Raw genomic sequence first — 26,537 nt, 5'->3', positions numbered from 1 at the left:
AAAGAAAAAGTCATGGATGTTTTCAAAAATATGTATATTTAATGTCTTAGGGCAAACCTTCTTTATGCCAGATTAAAGGGGTTAATTAAGACCCCAAAAAGAATCAAATATTCTTTCATTAAGTAGTTCTGGAAGAACATTTTGTCTAAATAGCACTCTGCGAATTCTGGACATTTACAAATAATAATAATAATAATGATAATAATAATAATAATAATAATAATAATAATAATAATAATAATAATAATAATAATAATAATAATAATAATAATAACAACAACAATAATAATAATAATAATAATAACAACAACAACAGTAATAACGAAACAACAATAACAATAAAAACAACAGCCACAATAACAATAATATTAATAATAATAACAATAACAGCAGTAATAATATCATCAATATCAATAACAACTTTGACTTGACAAACAATACAAACCCATATTGGCGCATCTGCAATCAACAACCTCACAATACTGTATATTGTGCGACATAATAATAATAATAATAATAATAATAATAATAATAATAATAATAATAATAATAATAATAATAATATGGGAAGTTAAGCATTTGTGGTCGATGAAAAAGGTGGTAGTAGTACCAATAATTGTCGGAGCCCTGGGAACAGTGAGTAAAAATCTTCAGAAGTACATGGAACAAATAGGGGCTGCAATAAGGGTGGATCACTTGTAAAAAACAGCACTGCTTGGAACCGCTCGAATACTCCGGAAGGTGCTCGAAAAATAAGGGGTATTACCTTAGTTCACTGGTAGTGAACAGCGTTAGAAGCTGTGCAAAGGCGATAATAAATAATAATAATAATCCTTTCTACTGGAGGCACAAGGCCTGGAATTTGTTGAGAGGGGACTAGTCGATTACATCGACCCTAGTGTTTCACTGGTACTTAATTTATCGACCTCCGAAAGGATGAAAAGCAAAGTCAACCTCGGCGGAATTTGAACTCAGAACGTAGCGGCGGGTGAAATACCACTAAGCATTTCGTCCAGCGTGCTAACGATTCTGCTAGCTCAAAAGCGCTCATGAAAATGAAGATCCTTACTGGCAAAGAGATTGAAATTGATATTGAACTAACGGATAAGGTTGAAAAAATAAAGAACAAGTTGTAGAAATAGAAGGTATCCTTCCCAACCCAAGAACAGCTTATTTTCAGCGGCAAACAGATGAATTATGTAAAACCTGCATAAGATTAGCAAATGACTGGTGAACCAGTTCTCCATTTGTTACTGGCATTAAGAGGTGGTCGCCATACATTAATCTGATTATTAACAAAATGTATTCTTATATATCTGATGAAGCGTATTCTGATAATATCTGATGAAACTGCGGGCAGTTCCTGTCCACGGCTTGATCGGGTTTTCTTTTCCTCTCTCCCAACGCTTTCTTGTATAAAACTTTTTAAAATATATAAGAAAAATTAAATAATAATTAAAACAACAACAACAACGACGACGACGACGACGACGATGATGATGATGATTTCTGTTACTTCTAATGATGATAACAACAACAACAATAATAATACTTTACAATTTAAACGATAATCTTAATTTTATTTCTCTGAAAAATTTGAAACTGAAAAGTTTATTCTTTTATTTTTGCTTTTTGTTAATTTGTTAGTAATTGTCTTGATTATGATTGCAGTGTGTAACCATCCTGATATCGTGTGCTGATATCTCTTTGCTCCACCTCATTGCTGCCAGAGTGTCATCATCTAACAGACTACCTCTTCCTTCTCTTACTACTCAACCTCTCCATATGTGCTTCCAATGAATGCCGCAAACGTAGCATCTGCGGACACAATGCTCTTTAACACACAAACTGAGTAACAACCGAGCTTATTGCATAAAATATATAGATATCATACAAAAGATGATATCATGGGGTGGTATATCAGTTGAAAATTACAACAGACAAATGTAACAGAATGATAAAAGAAGACATAGTAATTTCATATAAATAAACGTACACCCACGTGTACCTTTATTTGTATGTGTCTGTATGTTTCTCGTACTTACAATTATGTATGTATGTATTTATGTATGTATATAAGTGCAATTGTGTTTGTGTATATATATATAATATATACATAATATATATATATATATATATATATATATATATATATATATATATATATATAGAGAGAGAGAGAGAGAGAGAGAGAGAGAGAAATTACAGCATCAGTCCTTAGGTGCGAATTACCAAATTTGTCTGTGTAAAAGGTGCAATTCCGCACCAAATGCGCCCCATTTTACGAGGCTATTTCGTTGGAAACAAAACTCCTTCATTTGGCACTCAGCCACACATCGTTATTATGGGTACATTAGATGCAGAGTATGGTTGTTTTTTTACACAGTTTTTTGGTGTGGTGGGATATCATATCTTAGAAACCGGCAGATATGATATGTGAATATATAGATATAAACCATTTTCAGCTAATCATAGTGCAAATGATGAATTCATGTTGAAAGTACAACTTTCAGCACAACATTGATAGAGAGATGATCATAATAATAATGATGATGACGATGATGATGATGATGATGATGATGATGATGATGATGATGATGATGATGATGATGATTTGATTCTAACATAGGGGCAAGGCCTGAAATTTGGGAGAGGGGTTAGTCGATTACATCGGCATTGATACTGGACTCGCACTTTGTTATCGACTCCAGAGTGATGAAAGGCAAATTATTATTATTATTAGTTATTATTATTATTATTATTATTAATAATAATAATAATAATAATAATAATAATAATAATAATAATAATAATAATAATAATAGCAATAATAATAATCATAATCATAATAAGACAATAAAATGTCTTCAAAGACTGATTGCAATAAGCTCGGGGTTTCTTCTTTTTCAATCTGGGTTAATTTCTTTTACCTTCTGTGTCTATTTTCTTTAATTCTCTTTCATTCAACTTCTTATTTTTTCTAGAATCAGTGGTATTGGAATTCAGAGAGCCATAATGATGAAGGACTGGTAAGGTCTAACTTCGGCGCTGATAGCTTTTCATGCTGGATTGGTCAATAGAAAGGATTGCGATGGAGCATCAGATGACCTTTAGGTCCACGTTGCTCGTCGTTCTCCGATTAATTGCAATTTATTTAGTATGCACGTGTATGCCCAATGTAGAGTTCCACTACATCACTTGAAATATGTATAGTCAGCTTTGCTTACGTGAAGTTTTCATTGTCACCTAAGAAAGCTAATACAGTGACTAAGAAAAATGAGCATGCGCAATTGAAGTGTTATAGAGTATAGAGACGATTCAAAGAACAATAAAAACTGGAAAGAGTAGTGAAGGTTTGTGAAAGAAATCTATGACTCTACATAATCTCTTCATCTTCAAATACTTACAAACTAGATTTGTGGATTTATAATCCAGAAAATGTTAGGTCCGTATATGTTACTTAAATTGTCCCAAGAACTTATTCAATAGTCCATCGGTTTTTGTTTTTTGTTTTGTTATTTTATTCTCTTTTTTTTTTGTCAATTTCATTCAATGTAGAACTAGGAGATAATGGAAGAAACTATTGCTAAAGGAATTGTTTAGTACGTATAGATTTGTTAGATAATCTTTGTATTCTGGACTATATCTACAGGATGACATAATTCAGTATAATTATATATTTGAAATAAGGGAAATTGGTGAAACAACCTTTCTGAACATACTGTTCCATGATCGATTGTGAATCAATCACTAATCACGAATCATCAGTAATTACAAATTTTATAAATTTGGATTAAAATCAAGTGACATTTTAATGGAACCATGTTCCGACTTCCTTCAGCAGTATTTGAGGGTAACCAATCTTTGCATTAGATCCTTAGGGGAAACGGAAATGTTAAATTATGCCGTTCATATTTCAACAGCATTTTTGGCTTCAAATGAAAGAAGTTGAAGGTAGAAATCTGATCTTATAGAGTCTAGTGTACTCCTTCATTAATCATTTTTATTGTACTATATATGTAAATATATTATAAGATCATATTTTATAACAATTAATTATTAAGCTCAAGGTTTCTCATCTGTAAAGTGTTTAAAAAAAGGCTGTCCTTAATAATGAATCGAGAATGAATATCAAACCTGATGATGAAAGTTATTATTATGATGATGATGATTATGATGATGATGATGATGATGATGATGATGATGATGATGATGATGATGGTGGTGGTGGTAGTGGTGGTGGTAGTGGTGGTGGTGATGGGGTAATGGTGATGATAACATCAAGGAAATGATCGACAGTAGCACTATCATAAATATGAATAAATACAAAATGTATCTATTGGCCAATCCGAACACCACGTTATTGCATGGATCTCCTGGAACCATTGTTTCATCTCTTCTTTTTCATAAAGTTTCCTGCCTATTTTAACCTCTTTAGAATTTAATTGCATGGGTTATCGACTTTGTTAACATGTATAAACTGATTTGCTAATAAGCAAACTTTTCTAATTATTTCTAAAGCTTCTGTAACTATTTCTAAATTGTTTTTCCCCACATCTTTCACATTTCAACTGTAATTAATTATTTCAAAACCAAAATCTTCATCAACCTTTTTCATCTTTCATTCCCACTTTACTAACAGACTATTTTCTGTTCAATAACTTTTTCATATCAAATGATTAGTCACTGACATTCTAAAGTTCTTCTTCAAGACTAATGAAAATTCTTCAGTTGCAGGACTCTAGCAATCAGCAATAGTTTATTCAAAACTTAAAAGATATTGTTTTCTTTTCGTGAGTTTCTTATATTTTCGAGTTATTTGATATTATCGCCAATAATAGCACCAAATTTTGAGTTTAGTGATTAGAAAATGGTCATTCGTTGGAAAGAAGTTTAGAATTTAGTACAAAAATGTACTTATATGAGTATAAATATATTTCTATATAATTTCAATATTATTTAATTTGAATAAACAACAAATGTAAATTTATATTACATATATATTTAGATAATGCTTAATTATGAATTAAAGAAACTATTTTTCAGAGAGACAGATTACAGATTCCTGTATTCTGGTTTTCCCTCTTTATTTTCTTTTCTCATTAATAAATAACTGTTATTAGAAATATACATTTGCGCTTTACCTCAAATATAAATTCAGCAACACTTGAATGCATAGTTTATCGATTGAAAGATCTAAAATATAATAATATAATATTTATAATATCGCAGTCAGTCCAGGATCCCTACATTCGATGTTTAATTCAGATGCCAGTTAGTTATTTAATCCCTATATGCATGTGAGTTTGTGTGTGCGTGCATGTGTATGTATAGTGTGAGTGTGTGTATGTGTATGTGTGTGTGTGTGTGTGTGCGTGCGTGCGTGTGTGTATGCGCGTGTGTGTGTATGTGTGTGTGTGTGTTGTGTGTGTGTGTGTGAGTGTAGATAAGGTTTAATTCAATATCAAAATATATAACTCTCAATGTAAATGTACAGAATAATGTATATGTGTATAAAAGTAATACAGTCTACAGAATTTCCGATTCTGGTTACTTCGAATTTCTTGCCTTGGCAATAATCATCAGATCGCATACTTAGTAAGTGTAAGCATATATATATAATATATATATATATATATATATATATATATATATATATATATATATATATATATATATATATATATATATATATATATATATATATATGTTCATATGATGATATCTCCACAATGTGTTGATGAGATAAATATGTAATCGCTACCAAAATAGCAAGAGATTTCTCCTCAAAGGTCTAAAGTAGACTCCGTATGGATCGATCTCCTTGGTTATACATCAAAAATTTAAATGAGAGTTTTGACGCTAATATCCATTATTATTGAAGTTTATTCCTATGTCAACATTTCTGTATAAGGCTATATTTAACTGTCAAATTCAAGTTAAATAAATAAATTTCCTTTCACATCTTCAGGGTAAAAGATAAAGAGCAAAAGGTAAACACCAAAAGGGCAGGATACAAAAAGAAGGTTTACTATGTGGAACCTGATCGTAACAACATTAAGACAGATAAGAATAATAGGTATAAGAATAAGCTAAGAGGAAATAAGGAAAATAAACCCAGAGATATTCATAAACGTAGCATAGGTAATTTTAAATTTTTTAAGAATTATACTAGTGACTGTGATAACACTAAAGATGATAATATATGGTTCATAATCCCCTTTGGTAGAAATGTTAAATCAAATTTGATTGCACAGTTTAGAGAGGTGATTAGCAGATATTTCCCAAAGAATTCACACAATGGTAAAATTATTAATACACACAGCATTAGTTTTGGTTTCTCAAACACTATGAACTTAGCCTAAATAATTGCAGCTCATAATTTTAAAATACTTAAATCAAAAGGAATTGGAGAGGATAGCGATGTGAACCCTGATATAAATAATAATAACAATAACAGTAATAATAATCGTAATATGATTACAGTAACAGAGGTTAACCCCAGAAGATTGAAGTTTGAAGGCCCTAATGCGAGAGTGAGAAATGCAGTTTATCAATGTATGGTAAGGACTCAGACAGATGTTAGCCTATACTTGGGGTGTTCTTCGGGACAAATCTGTAAAAGGTCATCTAATCATTATAGTACCTTTAGAGATAGAAATAAAATAGCAAGTACTAGTCTAGTAAATTCATTTGGGAACTGAATGAACAAAAAAAGCAATATTCATTAGAATGGTCAATTATTGGGAGATCTTTCCCTTATGACAAAGGTAAGAGATATTGCTCGCTGTGTAATCTAGAATTATATTTTATATTATTCTCTAAGGGTAAGTTGATAAATAAACTCACACATAATGCTTTCAGATGTACCCATTATCTGAAACACACATTTCTCTGGTTTAAATGAGTTATAAATTTCAGTATGATCGGGTATTATAGTATATTATAGTATAATATTAGGTCTTAAGGCAGGCCATATCAATGTATAATTTACCAATAGCAATTGTATTTGTATTTGTGATTGTTCGCTAAAGTTTCTAGAGATAATATAATATAGATTTCCATTGATTTAGAAGTTATTACCAGGAATCAATATTTGTAATATGTGATTGTTTATAATTAATTAATAATATTAGGAGGGGGTTTCTCCCTTGGACGGACCTTTATTTAAGGAGGAATTTATTTAAGGTGAAATTTGAATATGAACCAGACTTAGAGACGATGTTTTTGGTGTTTACTTTTTGCTCTTTACCTTTTACCCTGAAGATGTGTAAAGTAATTTATTTATTTAACTTGAATTTGACAGTTAAATATAGCCTTATACAGAAATGTTGACATAGGAATAAACTTCAATAATAATGGAAATTAGCGTCAAAACTCTAATTTAATTTTTTGATATATATATGTATATATTAATATTATCTCGGTTGAAAAAACTTCGAAAATGTAAATATGTTAATAGTTACCAAGGTAGCAAAAATCACACAAGAACTGGGATATCATACCCGGTTAATAGGTAGAAATACCATGTTAAAGTGATGTATTTTGAGTAAATATGAAGAATAATAATAAATGGAGCAAAACTAGTATAATCAAGGAACTTATTGATTATACGCGTTTTGCTCCATTTATTATTATTCTTCATATATATATATATATATATATATATATATATATATATATATATATATATATATATATATATATACATGCATGCATACATACATACATACATACATACATACATACATACATACATACGTATGTATGTATGTATGTCTGTGTGTATATACATGTATATATATACATACATATTTATGTAATACATGCACACAAACAAACATACATACATACATAAAAGTATTCCGACCGATTCAGTTTGAGGCATAATATCACACAGTGATATTATGTTACTTAGAGCTGTGACATTATGATACAGGAGTAATATGGAACAGAGCTGAACAACTCAGAAAAGTCACAGTACTTACAGCTCAACGCGGTTTGGTTGACTGTTGTTTCGAACGGATCCATATATGAATCGGACGAAATGAACGAAAAGTCGTTTTGTAATTGCTAATCTCTCTGCTAAGGTAAAATCCTTCCCATGAACTCGATTGTGTGATAATACGTATGTTGAACGTTACAACACACGCACAAACGCACGCGCACATGCGCACATATCAATATATATGATTTTGTGGTTGCGAAATATATGTAAGAATATACAGAGAATTAAACATTACATAATATAGGATACGTACCTGCATACATACACACATACACAGACACACACACATATTATGTATATTAGGCAGATATACACTGAGAGAAAGTGAAACAGCCAGATAGATAGATTAACATACATACTAATGTGTGCAATTAGTCATACACATGCCATAAAAACTTGTAATAACATTATAGTCTGAAATACATTTGTTAGAAAATGTTTCCCCTCAACACTACCAAACTGGAACTATCCCGTAAAACTTTTGTTGTTTTATACAGAGAGAAGCGTTTTGCATGACTTTTGCATGTCTGTCATATACTACTGCAGTCTGTGTAGACAGGGAGTTGTGGGAGATGTAATTGAACTCTTGAATACAACAGAACTGAAAGAATGTAGGTCAGCGAAAGGCCCGTTCGATGCATGCTGTGAATGAAGCTTTCTAACAGGATACTTTTAATCTAAGAGACGAATGGAGTTGATAAGTAAAGTACTTAGCTAAGAAGTCCTCATGTCATACACAGTTTAACACTACTGAAGTCCACAATGAGAAACCATTTGTTTTTCACTTAAGATTGTGGGTCGTTCGCTTAGAATGATACGACTAAGTAACAGAGGTGACAACTCCAATTCTTTTGGCATTTTTGGTTGCTGTTGTATTGAATTTACCCATTCCTCTGTGCAGCTTTTTGTCATCGTGCCCACAGCGAGCCACAATACTCATCACATGAACAATGTTGTGTATACTTTGTATAGACGTAGTGTTGGCTAAAACATCTAGAGATATGTAGAGGCGTGGATGTGTGGTAAAAAGTTTGCTTCGTAACTAAATGGCACCTTAGGCAAATGTTTTCTACTGCAGCCCCTGGCTTGTGAGTGGATTTGTTCGACAGAAACTGAAAGAACCCCGATGTATATGTGTGTGCGTACGTGCGTATTTATGAGTGAGGAAGAGGAAGAAAGGGTGAGGTAGATAGATACACATGCATAAATATGTGTATGTGTGTGTGTGTGTGTACAAATGTATATATTTATATATGCATGCATATATAATACAAGTACTTTCATGCTTTCCACAATCTTTAGGTGTATGCAGTAGCAGTACTTACCAACTGTTGTGCTTCGCAATTGATAACTATGACAACAGTGATCTATCTATCCTTCTATCCATCTCTCTCTCTCTCTCTCTCTCTCTCTCTCTCTCTCTCTCTCTCTCTCTCTTTCTCTCTCTCTCTCTCCCTCTCTCTCCCTCTCTCTCTGATATATATATATATACACACACACACACACATACACACATTTCCTGACTTTATAATGTTAATGACCTGATACGGAAGAAATTTTCCGAGAGAACGGCAAAAACAGCTTTCGATGCCCATATAGACATGTCTCAATTTTAGAATTCTCGCTTTTGTGATCTGTAATGGGTGCACTAACATCCACGCGTAAAAGGAAACAATGAAAAAATTTTGCTTCAACGATACTAGGTTTTATTGCAGAGGTCTTTCTATGTGTGTGTATGTATATGTGTATGTGTACGCGTGTGTGTACGCGTGTGTGTACGCGTGTGTGCGTGTGTATGTGTAAGGATGTATATTTAGATATATCGATGGATACAAGTCGTAATTATATTGGGTAGAGTTGTAGCTTATGAATGAGCCATATACTGACCAGTTTTCAAAACCCTATAAACAGCATAAGTTAGATTTATAAATATCAGCTAAATATCTCATTGCTAAACTTTACGAAAAGAAAAGAATATTTTAATAAAATAAAACCTGCTGATAGCATCCTGCTTACTCCTTTTAAAAACAAATAGTCAACAAATCTTATCCTCCTTTTGAACTTCTATTACTAAATACTACCAAAAACAGGCAGTGACTGTCCTTAAGTGACCCAATTCGAGAAAGGCAAGAATTCAGTAAGACTGAAATATGAAATATGGTAGGAGATCAAGGATGGCGTGATCAATGTCTGGTGTGGCGTTATGCCATTATTAAATTTCATTAATTTTACTTTACAGCTGTTCAGAGGAAATGATGATAAACATCTGAAACGAATCCATTATCTCAATTCACCATTTGTTGCCCGATTCATACGTATTCATCCCGTTGAATGGCACCAGAAAATTGGAATGAGATTTGGTCTACTCGGATGCCCATATACTGGTATAATTCTCTTAATTTATTTCTGCTAATCTTTATTTCAGAATGTTATAAACTTAATAAGTTATAAACTTATTGGAATATTGAATATTTTACAATTACCTATAAAATATTCTTTTTGTATTGAATATACATATATATAATACAGGGCGATATAAATGCAGTATTTTATACTGTATATGTGTGTAGTTCATACTACTCAATATACGTGTGGTATATCGCATTCTATATATACATGTGGTTTATTCAATATTCTTGCAATATGCTATTCTACATACGTGGTCTGATCTGTAAGTATGCGGACTGTTGCTATAGTAATGAAGCTATATCTGCGACCGTAAGGAGCTTGTCTCCTTTGACAGTTCATTAAGATAGTGCTTCTATGACCATTGAGTTGTTTTGACTCTTATTTCTAGCAATACTGGTGCTGATTAGTGCGTTTTTGTTCACATTAGTGACGTGTATATGTATATATATATATGTATATATATATATATATATAGTAAGAGAAGGGATATAATATCCAAGCAGATAACGAATTTCTCTCTATGTAAAGTGCCAAATTATTCGTTCTCCTTATTACCTACGTATATATATATATATATATATATATATATATATATATATATATATATATATATATATATATATATATATATATATATATATATATATATAGTGATTGTTTCTCTCTCTCTCTCTCTCTCTTTCAGGCAAATGTACGACCGGTTTTATGAGAGTCAATGATGCAGCTCCATGTGGTAAGATATTTCATAATCCTTTCTGCTATTAATACTTGGCATAAAATATTGTGGGAGAGGGTTTGTTTATTACATCGAACCCAATATTCAACTGATATTTATTTTATCGACCCCGAAAGATAAAATGCAAAATCGACTTCGGCGGAATTTGAACTCAGAACGTAATCAGGTTACAAAGCCATACTGATAACTACTATAATTATTCTTTTGGGGTCAATAAAAGTACCAGTTGAGTACTGAGGTCGATGTAATCGACCTTAACTACCCCATCTCCGAACGTCTTGGCCTTGTGCCAAAATTTGAAACCATTATTATTATTATTATTATTATTATTATTATTATTATTATTATTATTATTATTATTAATGAGCAGTGTATGTCATCAAAGTGGCACTGGGGTGAAATATACGAAGCCTAGTATACCCATAATGACTACCCGTCTAATAAGGGTACACCAGGTACATGTATCACAAACATATGTGCATAATATGGTGATCTCTATTTTAAAAAACAGCGCATGACCTTGCAGGCGGGGATCAGATACAATTTTCTTCAATCCGAGTAGTCCATCCCGCTCACAAGGTCCCTGAATAAATGTTGTTTAAGGATGGTTATGGTGCTCTCCCACTAGTTCTGCTCGTGATCAGAGATGCATATATTGTCAGCCACAAAGAGACATGTTCAACTGGTTAAGGTAAGACAACTGACAAGCAAATCTGTGGCATTAAGCAGAATATTTGCTGTAGCCCATCTTTTACACCAAGACAAAACAGGTACATAATAACACTTCCAATCAGAAGCCACGAGAGCCAGTAAATGGTGTTGCATCGGGGCTATCATTATTATTATTATTATCATTATTACTAGCAGTATAACGTGACGTTGTCCGGGTGTGACTTATTACGCCATCTACGATAAGTCTTGCTAGGTGAAAATCAACTAAAAAAGAAAGCCTTACAACGAAAACACCCTTATGATGTCAATGTGTTCATAATTCAAAAGACGATGAAATTAATAGGGAAAGTCTGAAGGCTGTTTTGCGTAACATTATTAAGCGTACGTAAATTTCATCCGTCTAATTGGCTATATAAATGCTTGTGCAAAACAACTTTTTGCGCTGCCCTGATTGTACATAGCAGGGTAATCCCTTTTCGCAGGAGCTAGGATGGCAATTTCTGATGAAGCAATTGCTGGCGATCTGTTGCTACACAGTCCTGCCAGAATTCTATCAGATTGGGCAGTAGATGTTGATGTACCATTTTGCATTATGTTCAAAGTAGCTTCTGGAATGTGGTGAATTGCTGCAGTCTGTTGCTGTCATTTTAAACCGGTTGCTTTCTTTCCCCAGCAAGCTCTCTTCTTTGGAGGCATAATCTATGTACATATTAAACAGAATAATAAAAGATATAACAGATGGCAGGGTCGGTAGTTTTCATATTTCGGTCATTTTTAAGATTAACACCCGCACGATTACCTAATCCTAACCCTAAGACACTAAACCTAATCCTGATCCTAACCCTAATCCTGACCCTAACCCTAAACCCTAACCCTAATCTTAAACCCTAACCCTAATACCCTAACCCTAAAACGCTAACCCTGACCTTAAAACCGTAACCGTAACACTAACCCTAATCCTAAGCCTAACCCTAACCCTAAACCCTAACCCTAACTGTAACCCTAAAACCCTAACCCTGACCCTAAAACTCTAACCCTAACACCTTAGTGAAAATCCTGCGGGTGTTAATCTGGAAAATTACCCACATTTCTAATGAAGTTCACTGATTTTTTAATGTGTTGTCCTGTCTACATAAGCTTCTAGTTTGTATATTTACAAACCATTGGCGAACATGAGTTATATTGTAGTGAATGTTTGTGTGTACGTGCGCGTGTATGCGTTTGAAAGAGCGAGAGAGACGAGGGAGAGAGGAAGAGAGAGAGAGGGGGAGAAAGGAATAGAGAACGGGAGCAATGAAGAGAGAGAAACAGAAGAAGGGAGAACGGAAGAGAGTTATAAAATAGCAATGCGTGCGCGTGTTTATATAAGAAACACACACAAAGTAAATCTTATATCTATAATGTTGATGTGTGTATGTGTTTATGTGTATGTTGTTGTCACAGATCACGTATGTGTGGTTGTGTGTGTTTTTACGTTTCTATGTTATGAAAGATATGTTAGAGATAGAGGGATAGAAGAAAGCTATTAAATGGGAGAGAAGAAGAACGAAGTAAGAGTGAAAAGGTAGATAAGAAGGAAAGAAGAGTCTTAAACAAAGTTAATCTATGACTTTGTATATATCACTTTCTCTCTCTCTCTCTCTCTCTCTCTCTCTCTTTCTCTCTCTCTCTCTCTCTCTCTCTCCCTCTTTTACTCTTACTCCCTATATTATATGTTGAGCGCGTGATCGATGTGCAAGAACGCCGGTAAAGGTAGCAGGGAAGAAATATAAAAGTTGCTAGAAGCAACAACCAAATCTCCCTTAAATCACACAAAGTAAACGGAATTTTAAAAATCTAATTACTGCACTGGAAAGTTCACATCAAGAAAATTCCATTGATGTAAAAAGTTTTACGAAAAAGTGGAAAATGTGAATTTCTATAAACTTTTAAAATGGCTTCACACAGATACACAACTTCAGCTTCATATATTAAGAAGATTAGGCGGCGAGCTGGCAGAATCGTTAGCGCGCTGGACGAAATGCTTAGCGGTAATTCACCCGTCGCTACGTTCTGAGGTAAAGTTCCACCGGGGTCCACTTTGGCTTTCATCCTTTCGGGACGGTAAATTAAGTACCAGTGAAACACTGGGGTCGACATATCCCCCCCCCCAATAAATGTGAGGATTTGTGCCTCCAGTAGAAAGGACTATTATGATTATTATTATTATTATTGTTGTTGTTGTTGTTGTTGTTGTTGTTGTTGTTATATGAAAACTCAGCTTATTTGCTGAGTATGACAGAAAGTGTCAACTGTCCACAGACAACAGACTAAGGTAACACTTGTTTACTGGTCATGCTGCAAGAACCCTGCGAAGAATTATTGCAGTTCCAAGCAATGCTGATTTTTGTAGGTGTTCTACCTTCACACTTGCACCGATCTTTTTCAGTCATGTTGGTAGATGCGTGCTGATACTTCCAAGTGCACCAATTACTATTGGTATAACGTCTATCTCTTCATTGACCAAAGCCTTCATATTTCCCCACTTCAAATCGTCATAGTTGTCTATTTTTTCTTCTTTCACATTCATCCTGTTGTCACCAGGGCATGCTATATCGATCATCATATATGTTTTTTTCTTCTTTTTTATTCACCACAACAATGTCCGGTTTCCGATGTCTAGTCGGTTCATCGCAATGGATCATTGCATCCCACAGGATTTTGCAATTCTCATTTTCTGTGACTCCTTCTTGAGTTTTCTCATACCACGTCTTTGCTCTTTGTAGGCCGTGATTTCCACAGAGTTCCCAATGGATCATTCTTGCCACATTGTCATTGCATCTTTTGTAGTCGAGTTGTGCTAGTTGCAGGCATTCGCTAACGATGTGTCGTTTTATCATCATCATTATTATTATTATTATTATTATTATTCAGTAGCCAGTGGTTATGGAAGCGGACACGCGGTCGTAGAATCACGGTTTCGATTCCCAGCCTGGGCGCTGGGAGTGTTTATTGAGCTAAAACACTTAAAGCTCCACGAAGCTCAGGCAGGGGGTGGTGGCGAACCCTGCTATGCTCTTTCACCACAACTTTCTCTCACTCTTTCTTCTTGTTTCTGTTGTACCTGTATTTCAAAGGACCGGCCTTGTCACACTGTGAATCTGCCCTTGAATTACGCTGAGAGTACACGTGTCTGTGGAGTGCTCAGCCACTTGCTCGTTAATTTCGCGAGCAGGTTCCACATTCGAGTTACTTTTATTTCCAGGTCTTTGTATTTTGAAAGTCTCTCCATTTTTTTTTAAAGATCAGATCAACTGGAACCCTCGTCGTAACTGACGGAGTTCCACGATTATTATCATATTATTATTATTATCATATTATGTATTATTAAGAAAGAAATGCATTCTAATCGATGTATCAATACCAACAGATGACAACGTTTCTTTAAAAGAAATGGAGAAACTTTCAAAATACAAAGACTTGGAAATAGAGGTATCTCGAATGTGGAGTCTATAAATAGAAACAATCCCTATCACTGTAGACGCATTAGATATGATAAAAAAATTGCTAACAAGTATATATAACAAGTATATACTAACAAGTATACATAACATACAGAAAATAGCACAACTAGGCACCGCACACATCCTATGTTAAACATTTATTCATGGAATGTTTTATATATTTTATAATTATTGGTGCTACCTTGTTCATGGTTAGTATTTCTAGGATCCATATGTGGCAATTACTATCAAAAGCCTTTCGGTAATCGATCCAGGCCATACTTCTTTTTGCGGCTGTCTTCAGTTATAGCTTTATTGATCAGTAGCTGATCTTTCAGCCGTGTGAGCCCCTGCACCAACCCTTCTGTTTTTCTGGAAACAAGTTGTTTTCTTCCAGGTGCTTGTTCATTCTCTGCGATATTATAGCAGTAAAGGCTTTGTAAATTGTAGTGAGACAAGTTATCGGTCTGTAATTTTGGGGGTTTGCCGTTTCAGTGGATTTGGGAATTAGGATAGTTTTCCCTTCCGTGAGCCATTCAAGCATTTTCTCTGGCTCTGCTAGTATTTCATTAAATTTCTCAGCCAGCTTTTTATATGCTCCTGTTCGGTATTTTAACCAGAAGTTGGAGATCTTATCGTGCCCGGGTACCTTCCCGTTGCTTAGTTTTGCAGTGCCTGGCTGACCTCTTCGGTTATTATAGGGGTCCAGAGTTGTTCAGGTGCTGAGTTCGCTGTTTTGATAGACTTTTTCTGAAGTTGTTCCTTCGCCGACTATATTTCTTTCCAAACTTCATCCGCTTCTTCTGCTGTTGGTGCTGCATTGATCTCTGGTCTATTTTTGCCAAGTTCTTGGTAGAATCTTTTGGGGCTGGAGTTGAAGTGTTTGTTTTGTTTAAAAAACGTTGGCGTTTCTCATACCAACGGATTCTTTGTGCTTTGGCGAGGATATCTTGCTGTAGCTGTTCTTTTACCTCAGGCATACCTTGTTCTGTAATTTTGTATTTACGTACTATTTTTCTTCTCTTCTTGTTCCTTAGTAGTGTTGATTGTCAACTAGTTTCATTAAGAATTGACAGATCCTTTCCCTTATTTTTTTTTGGGGGGGGGGTATTATTTATCCACAGGATTTGTTTGGGTGGTGGTACTCCTGTTTGGATGGGTTTGAGGGAGTAACCAGCTTCTTTCGTAGTCACAGCGGCTGCTGCATATATACGATTGAGCCTGGTCATATTGACATTTGTTTCTGTGGCTATGACAGTCCGGTTCATGCTATTTATTATTGTTGTTTTGTTATCAATTATGATTTTTCGGAGGTACAATCGATGGTGCGTACTGAAATCTATGGCTTTCAATTATTTGATTATTCTCATTTTTAGAGTATCATAATTATTAGCTTCACCTTCACTGTTTCCAGGTTTTAGATTTGTTTCGTATCCCCTCCCGTTTATATTTTTGTCTGTGATGTTCTGGTTTGGTGCATTTTGTTCATCATTATATAATCCTAGGTTTTGGGTCTGTTGTCTCACGTTGTTTACTTCGTTTTTGTTGGACATGCTTTACAGTTTCAATGCCTATGATATTATTTGGCATTGCAGTGTGGTTACTATCTACATTTTCCTGATGTATTTTTCCTTTTAAGTGTTCTGTTTCTATTTCTGATATTTTTTTGCTTTGAGAATATATCTCCGTATTTTAGCGTGTTGATTAGGGTTCATTGCTGTATCCAAATCTTTATCTAGGTTATTTTTCTTCCAGATTTTACATGTATATGTTGTTGTGTTTTCGTTTTGTGGGTAGAGTACTGCTGCAAAATAAGCGTGTAGGATTGAAATATATTCCTCGCGCGTCCATTTATGCTTTTTTGATTTTATTTGCAGGACATGGGGAATAACGTCCGGCGCTTTATTTTGATGGTCATCATTTTTGTAGGGTACCGGTCCGTTTATTTCTGGTGTTAAATGGTTTTGCACGTGTGTGTGCATTGGGTATGTGCTGTGGTTTGTTGTGGTGCTCTTATTTTTACTGTATTGAAAGTGTTTTACATGGGATGTGTGCGGTGCCTAGTAGTGCTGTTCTCTGCATGTTATATGTACTTATTAGTCCTAGTCGTTTTGTTATGTATTTGTCTGGATATTTTTTATCCTACCTTATGCGACTACTATGAACGGAATTGTTTCTGTTTTTAGACTTCACATTCGAGTTACATCTATTTCCAGGTCTTCGTATTTTGAAAGTTTTTCCGTTTCTTTTAGAGAAACATTGTCATTTGTTGGTGTTGATACATTGATTAGAAAGCAATTTTTCTTGTTGATCTCTGACAACTGTATCCTAGTATGGTTGCTTTCTCATTTTCTGTGACCTTTTCTGGCGTGTGCCCATACCTTCTTTTATGTGTTCTTATTCCATAGAGTTGGCATAGCTTTCAGTGTATATAGATCCCAAATCTAGTAGTAGTAGTAGTAGTAGTAGTAGTAGTAGTAGTAGTAGTAGTAGTAGTAGTAGTAGTAGTAGTATCTCTTTATCACAGGTTTGTTGGAGCTCCTGAAGTTTTGCATGCGTAGTGGGCTTACTACCTGCAGCCTATGGCATGCTATTCGTTCTTTTCAGCTATCTAATACTTTCCTGATTATTCTGGCCATGCCAAGGATGCAAGCCTTTTGTATCAGTTCTACTGGGAACTCTATTTCCAATTTGCTTTATATCCCTTTTGATGCCTTCTGATACTGTTTCCAAGGACCAAACAATAATTGAAACTATCTTCACTTTCTTCATTTTCCACAGCCGGGCTATTTTGTACTTAAGAGGGTTGTATCTATCTATCTATCTATTCGCCTTCCTTCTTGACTATTTGTGGGTCAAAGGGGCATGCAACATCAACTACATAGTATATGTGGGGCACCTTGTCCATCACCACTAATACCTAATCTGTTTGGATTGGGAAATCCCAGAGGATTTTGTTAGTTACCGACTCTGCCACTTTCTTCGGTTTGTACTCATACTACGTTTTGCTTCTCTCTAGCCCCACTTTTCGCACAGTTTCCAATGTATCTCTTTTCCTACCTGGTCGTGTCGCCACTACTTGCAGTGGTTTGGGGCAAGTCTATGGCACTCGTTCGTGATATGGGCACTGGTTTCATCCATTCTATTGCAGATGCGGTACAGCGGAGACACTTGCTAATTCCTCAAGTTGCCCTCCAGTTCGTGGCCATAGCTTGGTCCTGTGCTGCCAGTATAGTGCTCTCGGTCTCTTTTTTTTTGGGGGGGGGTTAAATCAGAGTGTTCCTTCTCCTAGATAAACTGCCAACCAAGGCTAACGAGTTCTGTCTACCCGTTTTCGGAATGGCCATTTACTCTTCTGAGTTCCCCTGCCCTCTGTCAGGTTTTAATCCACTCTCCTCACCAAGCATGCTTAGTGGGGTTGCCGGTTTAGTCGCCGATGACTCGATGGTTTCACAACGCCACTTGTTAATCATTCTGGGTAATTATCTTTCTGGATAATTATTTACTTGTTCACTTTTATAATTTCACTATAACTATCTTATTATTTACTTGTTCACTACTATAGTTTCACAATTATTACTATACATATATTATTAATAGAAGGCCGAGGGGTCCTAATATTGTCTCCCCTGATTTCTTTAGACAAAAAATAATGGAAGATTTCCGGCTGCTGGTTTAGCTACTGCTGATGCTGCGGCGTTAAATAGAGAAGCGGTTTTGTTGTAAACTAATACAGGCTTTTTGATTGGACAGCTATTTGACATGATTGGTGGTGGATTTTTGAGAGTAGCGTCGATAAGTTGGAACTAGCATAGCTATTGTATAAAAAATTATAAATAACATCTCAAAGTTTAAAAAAAACTATAGTATAAAACACCCCATCGTATTTACGATAAAGGATATCTATCTATAAACATCTCAAGGTTTTAGCAAGCATAGAAAGTGATAGAAAAGGCTTACACAAATGGCCATTCTATCGTATGGGTGCCTACAGCATCACTGAGAACTCATTAGAAGAGCCGGTAGAGAGAGAGGGGTCGAAGAGGAAGCAGGCAGGTAAGTTGGCCAAAATTCCAGCGTGGGGATGAATTTATGTAAAGAAATCTAGATTTTGGGGGAGGACCTAGCATAGCTAAGATATAGAAATTAATAAGCAACATCTCAAAGTTTAAAAAAAAACTATAGTGTAAAACACCCCATCGTATTTACGATAAAGGAATCTATCTATGGAAAATCACATCGTAGTTAAGATATAAAAAAATCTATTAACATCTCAAAGTTTTAGCAAACATCGAAAGTAATATAAAAGGTTTACACATTGTTGGGGAGAGCTGCCTAAATGACCATCCTATCGTAAGACTGCCTACAGCAGCACTGAGAACCCATTAAAAGAGGAGGAGTAAAGAGAGAGGGGGCGAAGAGGAAGCAGGCAGGTAAGCTCGCCAAAATTCCAGCGTGGGGACGAATTTATGTATAGAAATCTAGATTTTTGGGGAGGACCTAGCATAGCTAAGATATAATAATTTATAAACATCTCAAAGTTTTTAAAAAAACTGTAGCATAAAACACCCCATCGTATTTACGATACAGGAATTATTATTATTATTATTATTATTATTATTATTATTATTATTATTATATCTTTCTCCGTTTTCTTCCTCTGTTTAGACGAACTTTCCTACCTTTTCGGACAAAACCTTTTGTAACCTTCGTCCTGTCTTTGTCCTTACATGTTTTTAATTGATATTAGCCCTTGTGGCCAATAAAACGAATTAATTATTATTGTTGTTGTTGTTGTTGTTGTTTTTGATTTGACTCAGGTTCTTTCTTATTCTTTGTAGAACTTGTGTGAGTAGCGGGTTACTACATGTAACCTTAGGTTACTTCCGGCTTCAAATCTCCATTCTGACTAAGCTTCCAGTGCAAAACTTTCACAACTTGCCTCCACTTCTTATAATCTGCAACAATGTGTGCCATTGGTTCATCCCAAATTCCACATACACTGTATTTTGCTGACACCTTTTCCCTATACACATATTTTCTCAATTTATTTTTAACGCTTGATCTTGAGCTGCTGTAATAAGGCTCTCTGTTCCCTTTTTTAATTCCTTATTCTTCAATCCCAAGCTTTTGCTCCACGTACATCTTCAGTAGCTCTCCAAACCTGACCATGCAAAGAAGGTTTCTTTTCAATCTCTTTGACATGCTCTCTTTGAATTTCATTCTCGTCCTTTTCTCCAGTTCCATACTTGATCACCTATGCTTTATTCAGTGCCTTTAGTAATTTCTCTGTGCTGTTTTGTAAATATTTTAGTAGTCTTTCTCTGTACACACTCTTCCACAGCAATTAAGCCTCTTTCACCCAGATCTCTCTTCAAGTACAAACGGTTAATATCAGCTTTCAGATGGTTACTGCCATGCATTTTCAACAGCTTTCTACTTTTTCTGCCAAGTTTCTGCATGTCGCTTTCGGTCCAATCTACAATTCCAACTGCATATCTGATTACGGGTATTGCTCTTGTATTTGTTACTTCAATAATATTTCTTGACTTAAACTTTGACTAATATTATTCTCACTCGTCTTGTATACTCCCTACTGGTAATTTTGCTTCATCTCTTCACGTTTTATTTCAACTGTCTCCAGAATTCCCAAATACTTATACCACTGTCCTTTCTCGACTACTTTCATTGTTTGTTCATTTAAAATTTCAATTTCCTGGTTTCCTTTAAATCTTTCTCATTTCATTATCAATATACCGCACCTTTCAATCACAAATTCCATACCTACATTATTTGAAAAAATGCAAACAGCATATACATGACTTTCAACATGCTTCTCATTTTACACATAAATCTTTATATCATCCATAAAAAGATGATTTATCTGAGCATATTTTTTTCCCAAATCATAAGTTATTTTAACTCTTCGTAATATCAAACTGAGTGGTATCATAGTCAATACAAACATTATTATTATTATTATTATTATTATTATTATTATTATTATTATTATTATTATTATTATTATTATTATTATTATTATTATCATTATTATTCAGAAGACTTATTTTTATCGCGTGCTTTCACTGCACGATTATGCTTTGGGATTTTGCTTTGTCTATTTCTTTTCTGTTTAGTTTAACCCAATATTTGCCATGTAGGGGATTTTCTCGACATCGTTTTACCATGATCTGTTGCTGTTCCAGTTTTAGTTTGGATTTCAGTTCTTTTACAGCTTTTGTCGCTTCTTTTTCTTCATAGTTAAAAATCCTTCAGTCTTTGCTTTGAGTCCTGAGCTTCTCAGACATTATTGGGACTTTGCTTTGTCTATTTCTTTTCTGTTTAGCTTAACCCAATATTTGCCATGTAGGGGATTTTGACATCGTTTTACTATGATCCGTTACTGTACTATGACTTCTTTTTTGTATTTGTCAGCTTCCTTAAAGACTGAAAACAGTCCTTTTGTTTTGTATTTTGTAGCTATTTGTATTTATTTTCCTTGCTTCTGAAGAAGGTATTTCTGTAGGCCTATGGTGGTTATTTTGTAATAGTTTTCTAGCTGTATAAGGCCCCTACCACCTTCGATATGTTGTATAAATAGCCTTTCTATGTCAGATTTTGGATGGTGCATCTTAAATCTTGTCATTATTTTTCTTGTTTTCCTGTCTATTTTGATTAGTCCAGTTAAGGATATTGTAGCTGTAACTATAACTGGGACGGCTAGTGTTGATACCTATTATCTTGTTTTTCGCATTGAGCTGTTTTCGGTATTAATCTAACTCATCTATAGTATTCTTTTCTTAGTTTCTCTTTCATTTGTCCAGTTAAGAATATTGTAGTTGTAACTTACAACTGGGTACTACTACCACCTTTTCAGCAACTACAACTGCTTAACTTCCTAAGCTAACCTGTCATATCTATCGAATTTTCTTTCTTCCTTATCGCACACCTTGTTGTCAGCTGGACATATCTATGATACAGCATCGTTTGCTTTCTTTCTCAATTAACACTATGTTTGGTTTCCTATTCTCTATCTCATGGTCGCACTGAAACATAAAATCCCATAGGATCTTTGCATTATCATTTTCGATGATGCCTTCGAGTTTATGTTCGTACCACTTTTTTACACTATCAAGTCCACACTTGTTGCAAAGTATCCAATGGATAATCCTTGCTATATTGTCATGACGTCTCTTATATTCTTATATTCAAACCCGTAGACGAAAATGGTGCTCATCTTAGGGGATACTGACAACGTATCAATGGAGCGAAAGAGGATTGTTTCAACTCACGGAATAGAAATTATGTGATCAACCTAGAGCAATAAGAAAAGATTGTTGGCTCACAGAAGTAGAGCTCGAAGCTATAAAAAGACAGGTATTGGGAAACAGCAGCCGAGGAAAAAATGACAATACAGTTCCTACTGATAAAAATAATCTCATAGCAGAAAAAAGAGATGAAATCTCTAATAAACCACAGGAAAGGAACAGTGATAGCTTGCTTGATGAGAGACATATAGATGGTTTGGAAGAAGACAGTAAAACTAATGATGGCATGGCAGATGGACAAAAGTCAATCTACGACAGAATAAAGGCAAAGCTACAGGAGAACGATAGCTACATTATTTGTAACCTTAAAAAGGTTGATCGGTGGAAATTGAATCAAGAAACGAAAAATGTGAATGAAATTCTCAAGTACATCAGAGCAAAAATCATCACAGAAACAAATAATTTGATCAAGGCAGAAGAAATATAAATGGAAGTGACAAAAGAAAAGATCTATAGTGGAAAAGAAGAATACAGATATGGCTAGATATGCTCTCGAAGGACATTTCTATGCTAGACCGAAAAGCTATCTAGTTCGTGCACTGTCCATGCAATTACCCCTTCTCCATATCCAAGTAGTGAAACCACCCAGGTGTTGATAGCTTCAATCTTATTGCGTCCGTTTAATTTCGACTTGAGGATCAGTTTCAGTCTGCGCAAGTACTCCGCCTTAAAATTTTCTGTAAATTCTTTCTCCATCAATTTATCCATTTCTAAAATCCCCAAGTACTTATAGCCCGTCTCTTCTATCTGCGTCATAACCTCCCCCGACAGTATCGCTAGCCCGTCCATACATTTGATTTTGCCTCTCTTCAAGACTAATAAAGTATACTTTTTCAGTCCGAACTCCATTCCGATATCAGCACTGAAGGTATACACCGTATCAACGAGGGAACTAACTTGGAATTCATCTTTACCATAAAATTTCTTAAAATTTTTCCCTGACTACCCGAATATGTAAACATGCCTTTTATTGTAGCAACACAATTAAATACACGATAAAAAAACAAAAAGTTAAGGAGCTAAGCATCTGCCGATATACACAAACTGCACAATTCCAAAAACTATAAACCACATCAAAACTTATAAATAGAAAAGAAAAATTTCAAATTGTTATTATCATTATTTGTTTGTTTTTTTTCAAACACTTTGCCGTAGACTTACAGTTACTATCATACAGTTCTTTATATTTAAGAGATGAGGAATTATGTACATTATTTACATTATTTACATTCGACAGATATTTGTCCTCATCATGTTTGTTGTTAACACGTTTCGGCTGATATACCTTCCAGCCTTCTTCAGGTATCTTGGGGGAATTTTGAACCTGGGTTCTCATTCCTAAGGTATTTTTCGATGTTGTTGTTATTGTTATTATTATTATTATTATTATTATTATTGTTCAGATCACTGCTTGGAATCGAACTCGGAATCTTGGGGTTAGTAGCCCGCGCCCTTAACCACTAAGCCATATGCCCTATCATGTTTCCCAACTAGAATTTGGATTCTATCAAGGAACTGAACATTGTCAGTTGATATATTTCCAAGAAACATTGTTATATTCTGAAACTAAAGCTGAGAAAATTATAAAGAAGTTGTTTTGTTTCTTAATTCATATTCAATTTTTCAGTGGAAAACCTGGCCTTTCAAAAGGAGAGTTGGATAAACAGTAAACGTCATATCAAAAGACACATCAGACACCAAGACAAAGATGGCCCGGCAGCTAGAGCTGTAGATGGGAAAATTAAATCTGTCCTACCCGAATGTACTACACTAGATAATTTATACGGTGAAAATCCGGTTTGGATGGTAGATCTTGGCCCGAGAACGAATGTGTCTGGTGTTATCATCTATACATGGCAAAATCGAGGTGAGATATAAATATTTTCCATTGTTTCAGTTTGAATAATATTTCTTGATCTTGGCTGAGCTTAGCCATCAAGTGAATATCTCCGTGAAAAGCCATGTTACATTTATATGCATCTGTAACCTATGACTATGAATTTCCTTGTAATTATCATTGTGAAATTTTTTACAAATTCTACAGTAATTAGCTTTCACTGATTTGAAAATTGAATCTGGTAATTCTCCTTTCTCGGTGGTTTATAAGGAGACTGTTAGATTTTTTTATTCAGAGTTTATCTACATTCATTGATACAGTTTATCTGCTTTCGAAGCTACACGCACTGGCAGAGTTCTTCTCTTCCAGAAGTTACACTCATTGGAAGACATGTTGGGAGCTAGGTTTACTGTGCTATTGAAGGGTAACGTGTCTACAAGATAAACACACAAGTGACAAAGTGACACCGTGACATGTCACTAGTAAACAGGTGGCGTGGTAGACAGATTATTTGGAAATAAACACAGAAACAACATCCGTGATCTGTCAGTAGCTATCCATCCTTTGTCTGTTTGTCTAACACCATCAACTTATCAATCCATGAATGCGAAACATAAAAATTTCGTAACGGTGTATCAATGGCACAATAATGAAGAATTCAATTTCACATCAGACTAGAAGAGCTAAACACTGCCCATGCTAATATGTATTCACTAATCTGCTAGAAATAGCAGTCAAATCATCTAAATCATACTTTACTGTGATGGGATTTGAACTCAAAAATAAAGGGAATAACTAATTGGTAATAATCACGATCTTTGTCAGAACTCTACCATGTCTTTAAATCCACCAACCCTCTCTAAATATAAGTAACTGATATTATGAAATAATGGTGAGCATTGTAAAACTCACAATAAAGAATTACTGGTTACCATCGCAGAGTTCGCAAGAAACCAGCATCGGATTGTCAAAACCACTTAATTTTCTTGATGTCACGAATTCTCAGTGGAAAGACGTGTCACATTCATCACCCACCTAACCCCCCATGAACTGTGTACTTAGTCAAATATAAACAAATATTAACATCTACTTTGTTATGGCGGCAAGGCAAAAAATCATTAGCAGGCAAGGCAAAAAGCTTACTGAAATTTAGTCTGTTTTTACGTTCGCAGTTCAAATTCCGCTGTAGTCGAAGAATCTTTACGGTGTTGATAAAATAAGTACCAAAATTTGAAACCGATATTCTTAGGAAAGATCTGGTCTGCTTTTATCCTCTAAAATATACGATATTTAGGCCGACACAAAATTAAACTAATATTGAGGAATAAATTTAAATTTCTCTTTTATTTTCATTTTTTTTTTCTTTCTTAGATGGCGTTCAAGTACAACCCAACACCAACAGCTTGGAAAAAATTATTGTTTACGTTCATGATAAACTGAAAGACTCTGACGATGACCAGTATGCCCCAGACAACATGTGTGGCTATGTATCTGCATTGAACAATGCTATATTTCAACCCAAATTGCACGTACAATGTATTCGTTCTCTGAGTGGGCGTTATCTATCCATTGAAGCTTGGGGCAAAAGTTATACGTTTAACAAACTTTTTAGTGCTACTTTCTGTGAAGTACAAGTTTACGCATAAACCTCGAATACATGCAGGAAGTGAACGATTATTCCTAAATGAATTGAGATCTGACATTTGTCTTACCTCATCCACCCACAAAAAAGAGAAAAAAGGGAAGTGGGTAAAAAAAAAAGAGCCGTAAAACAAAATATATAGAAGGATGTATCAATTTTAGTACTATATTGAAATACTTCTAATGTGAAAGCCATACACGAGATTCATACATATATTTACGCAAACACACAAACATTACTGCGTGTATATATACACATTCATACGAGTAAATGAGCGGGAAAACAGAGTGAAAATTGTTGCTGGATTTTTGAAATTTGACTCAAACATATTACAATTGCACAATTGACTAAAAAGTACATCATGGTAGAATATTTAATTATGAATTTAATACGCGACGGAATATTTTAGAGACAATTGCAATA

General features: G+C 34.6%; 1 protein-coding gene and 1 pseudogene across 2 annotated transcripts in view; both read left to right on the top strand.

Annotated features, from left to right (window-relative positions):
- The window catches only part of LOC106877335 (lactadherin), a 138,675-nt gene that overhangs the window by 111,888 nt on the left and 250 nt on the right, over nucleotides 1-26,537 (top strand). Inside the window, exons 7-11 of one of the 2 annotated variants that reach the window (XM_014926210.3) lie at nucleotides 2,985-3,029; nucleotides 10,248-10,392; nucleotides 11,103-11,150; nucleotides 24,263-24,502; nucleotides 25,844-26,537. The exon at nucleotides 25,844-26,537 is cut by the window's right edge and continues 250 nt beyond it. In XM_014926210.3, the coding sequence (XP_014781696.1) occupies nucleotides 2,985-3,029; nucleotides 10,248-10,392; nucleotides 11,103-11,150; nucleotides 24,263-24,502; nucleotides 25,844-26,118 (753 nt within the window). In that variant the 3' untranslated portion in view covers nucleotides 26,119-26,537. The remainder of the gene's footprint in view (nucleotides 1-2,984; nucleotides 3,030-10,247; nucleotides 10,393-11,102; nucleotides 11,151-24,262; nucleotides 24,503-25,843) is intronic. The other variant, XM_014926211.3, reaches the window with a different exon arrangement.
- Nucleotides 911-1,430, top strand: LOC149135576 (ubiquitin-like protein NEDD8 pseudogene; annotated as a pseudogene).

The sequence above is a fragment of the Octopus bimaculoides genome, chromosome 5, assembly GCF_046866305.1.
Source record: "Octopus bimaculoides isolate indiv1 chromosome 5, ASM4686630v1, whole genome shotgun sequence".
NCBI lineage: Eukaryota > Metazoa > Mollusca > Cephalopoda > Octopoda > Octopodidae > Octopus > Octopus bimaculoides.
The sequence above is the reverse complement of the archived record's forward strand: the minus strand, read 5'-3'. Positions and strand labels throughout refer to the sequence as shown.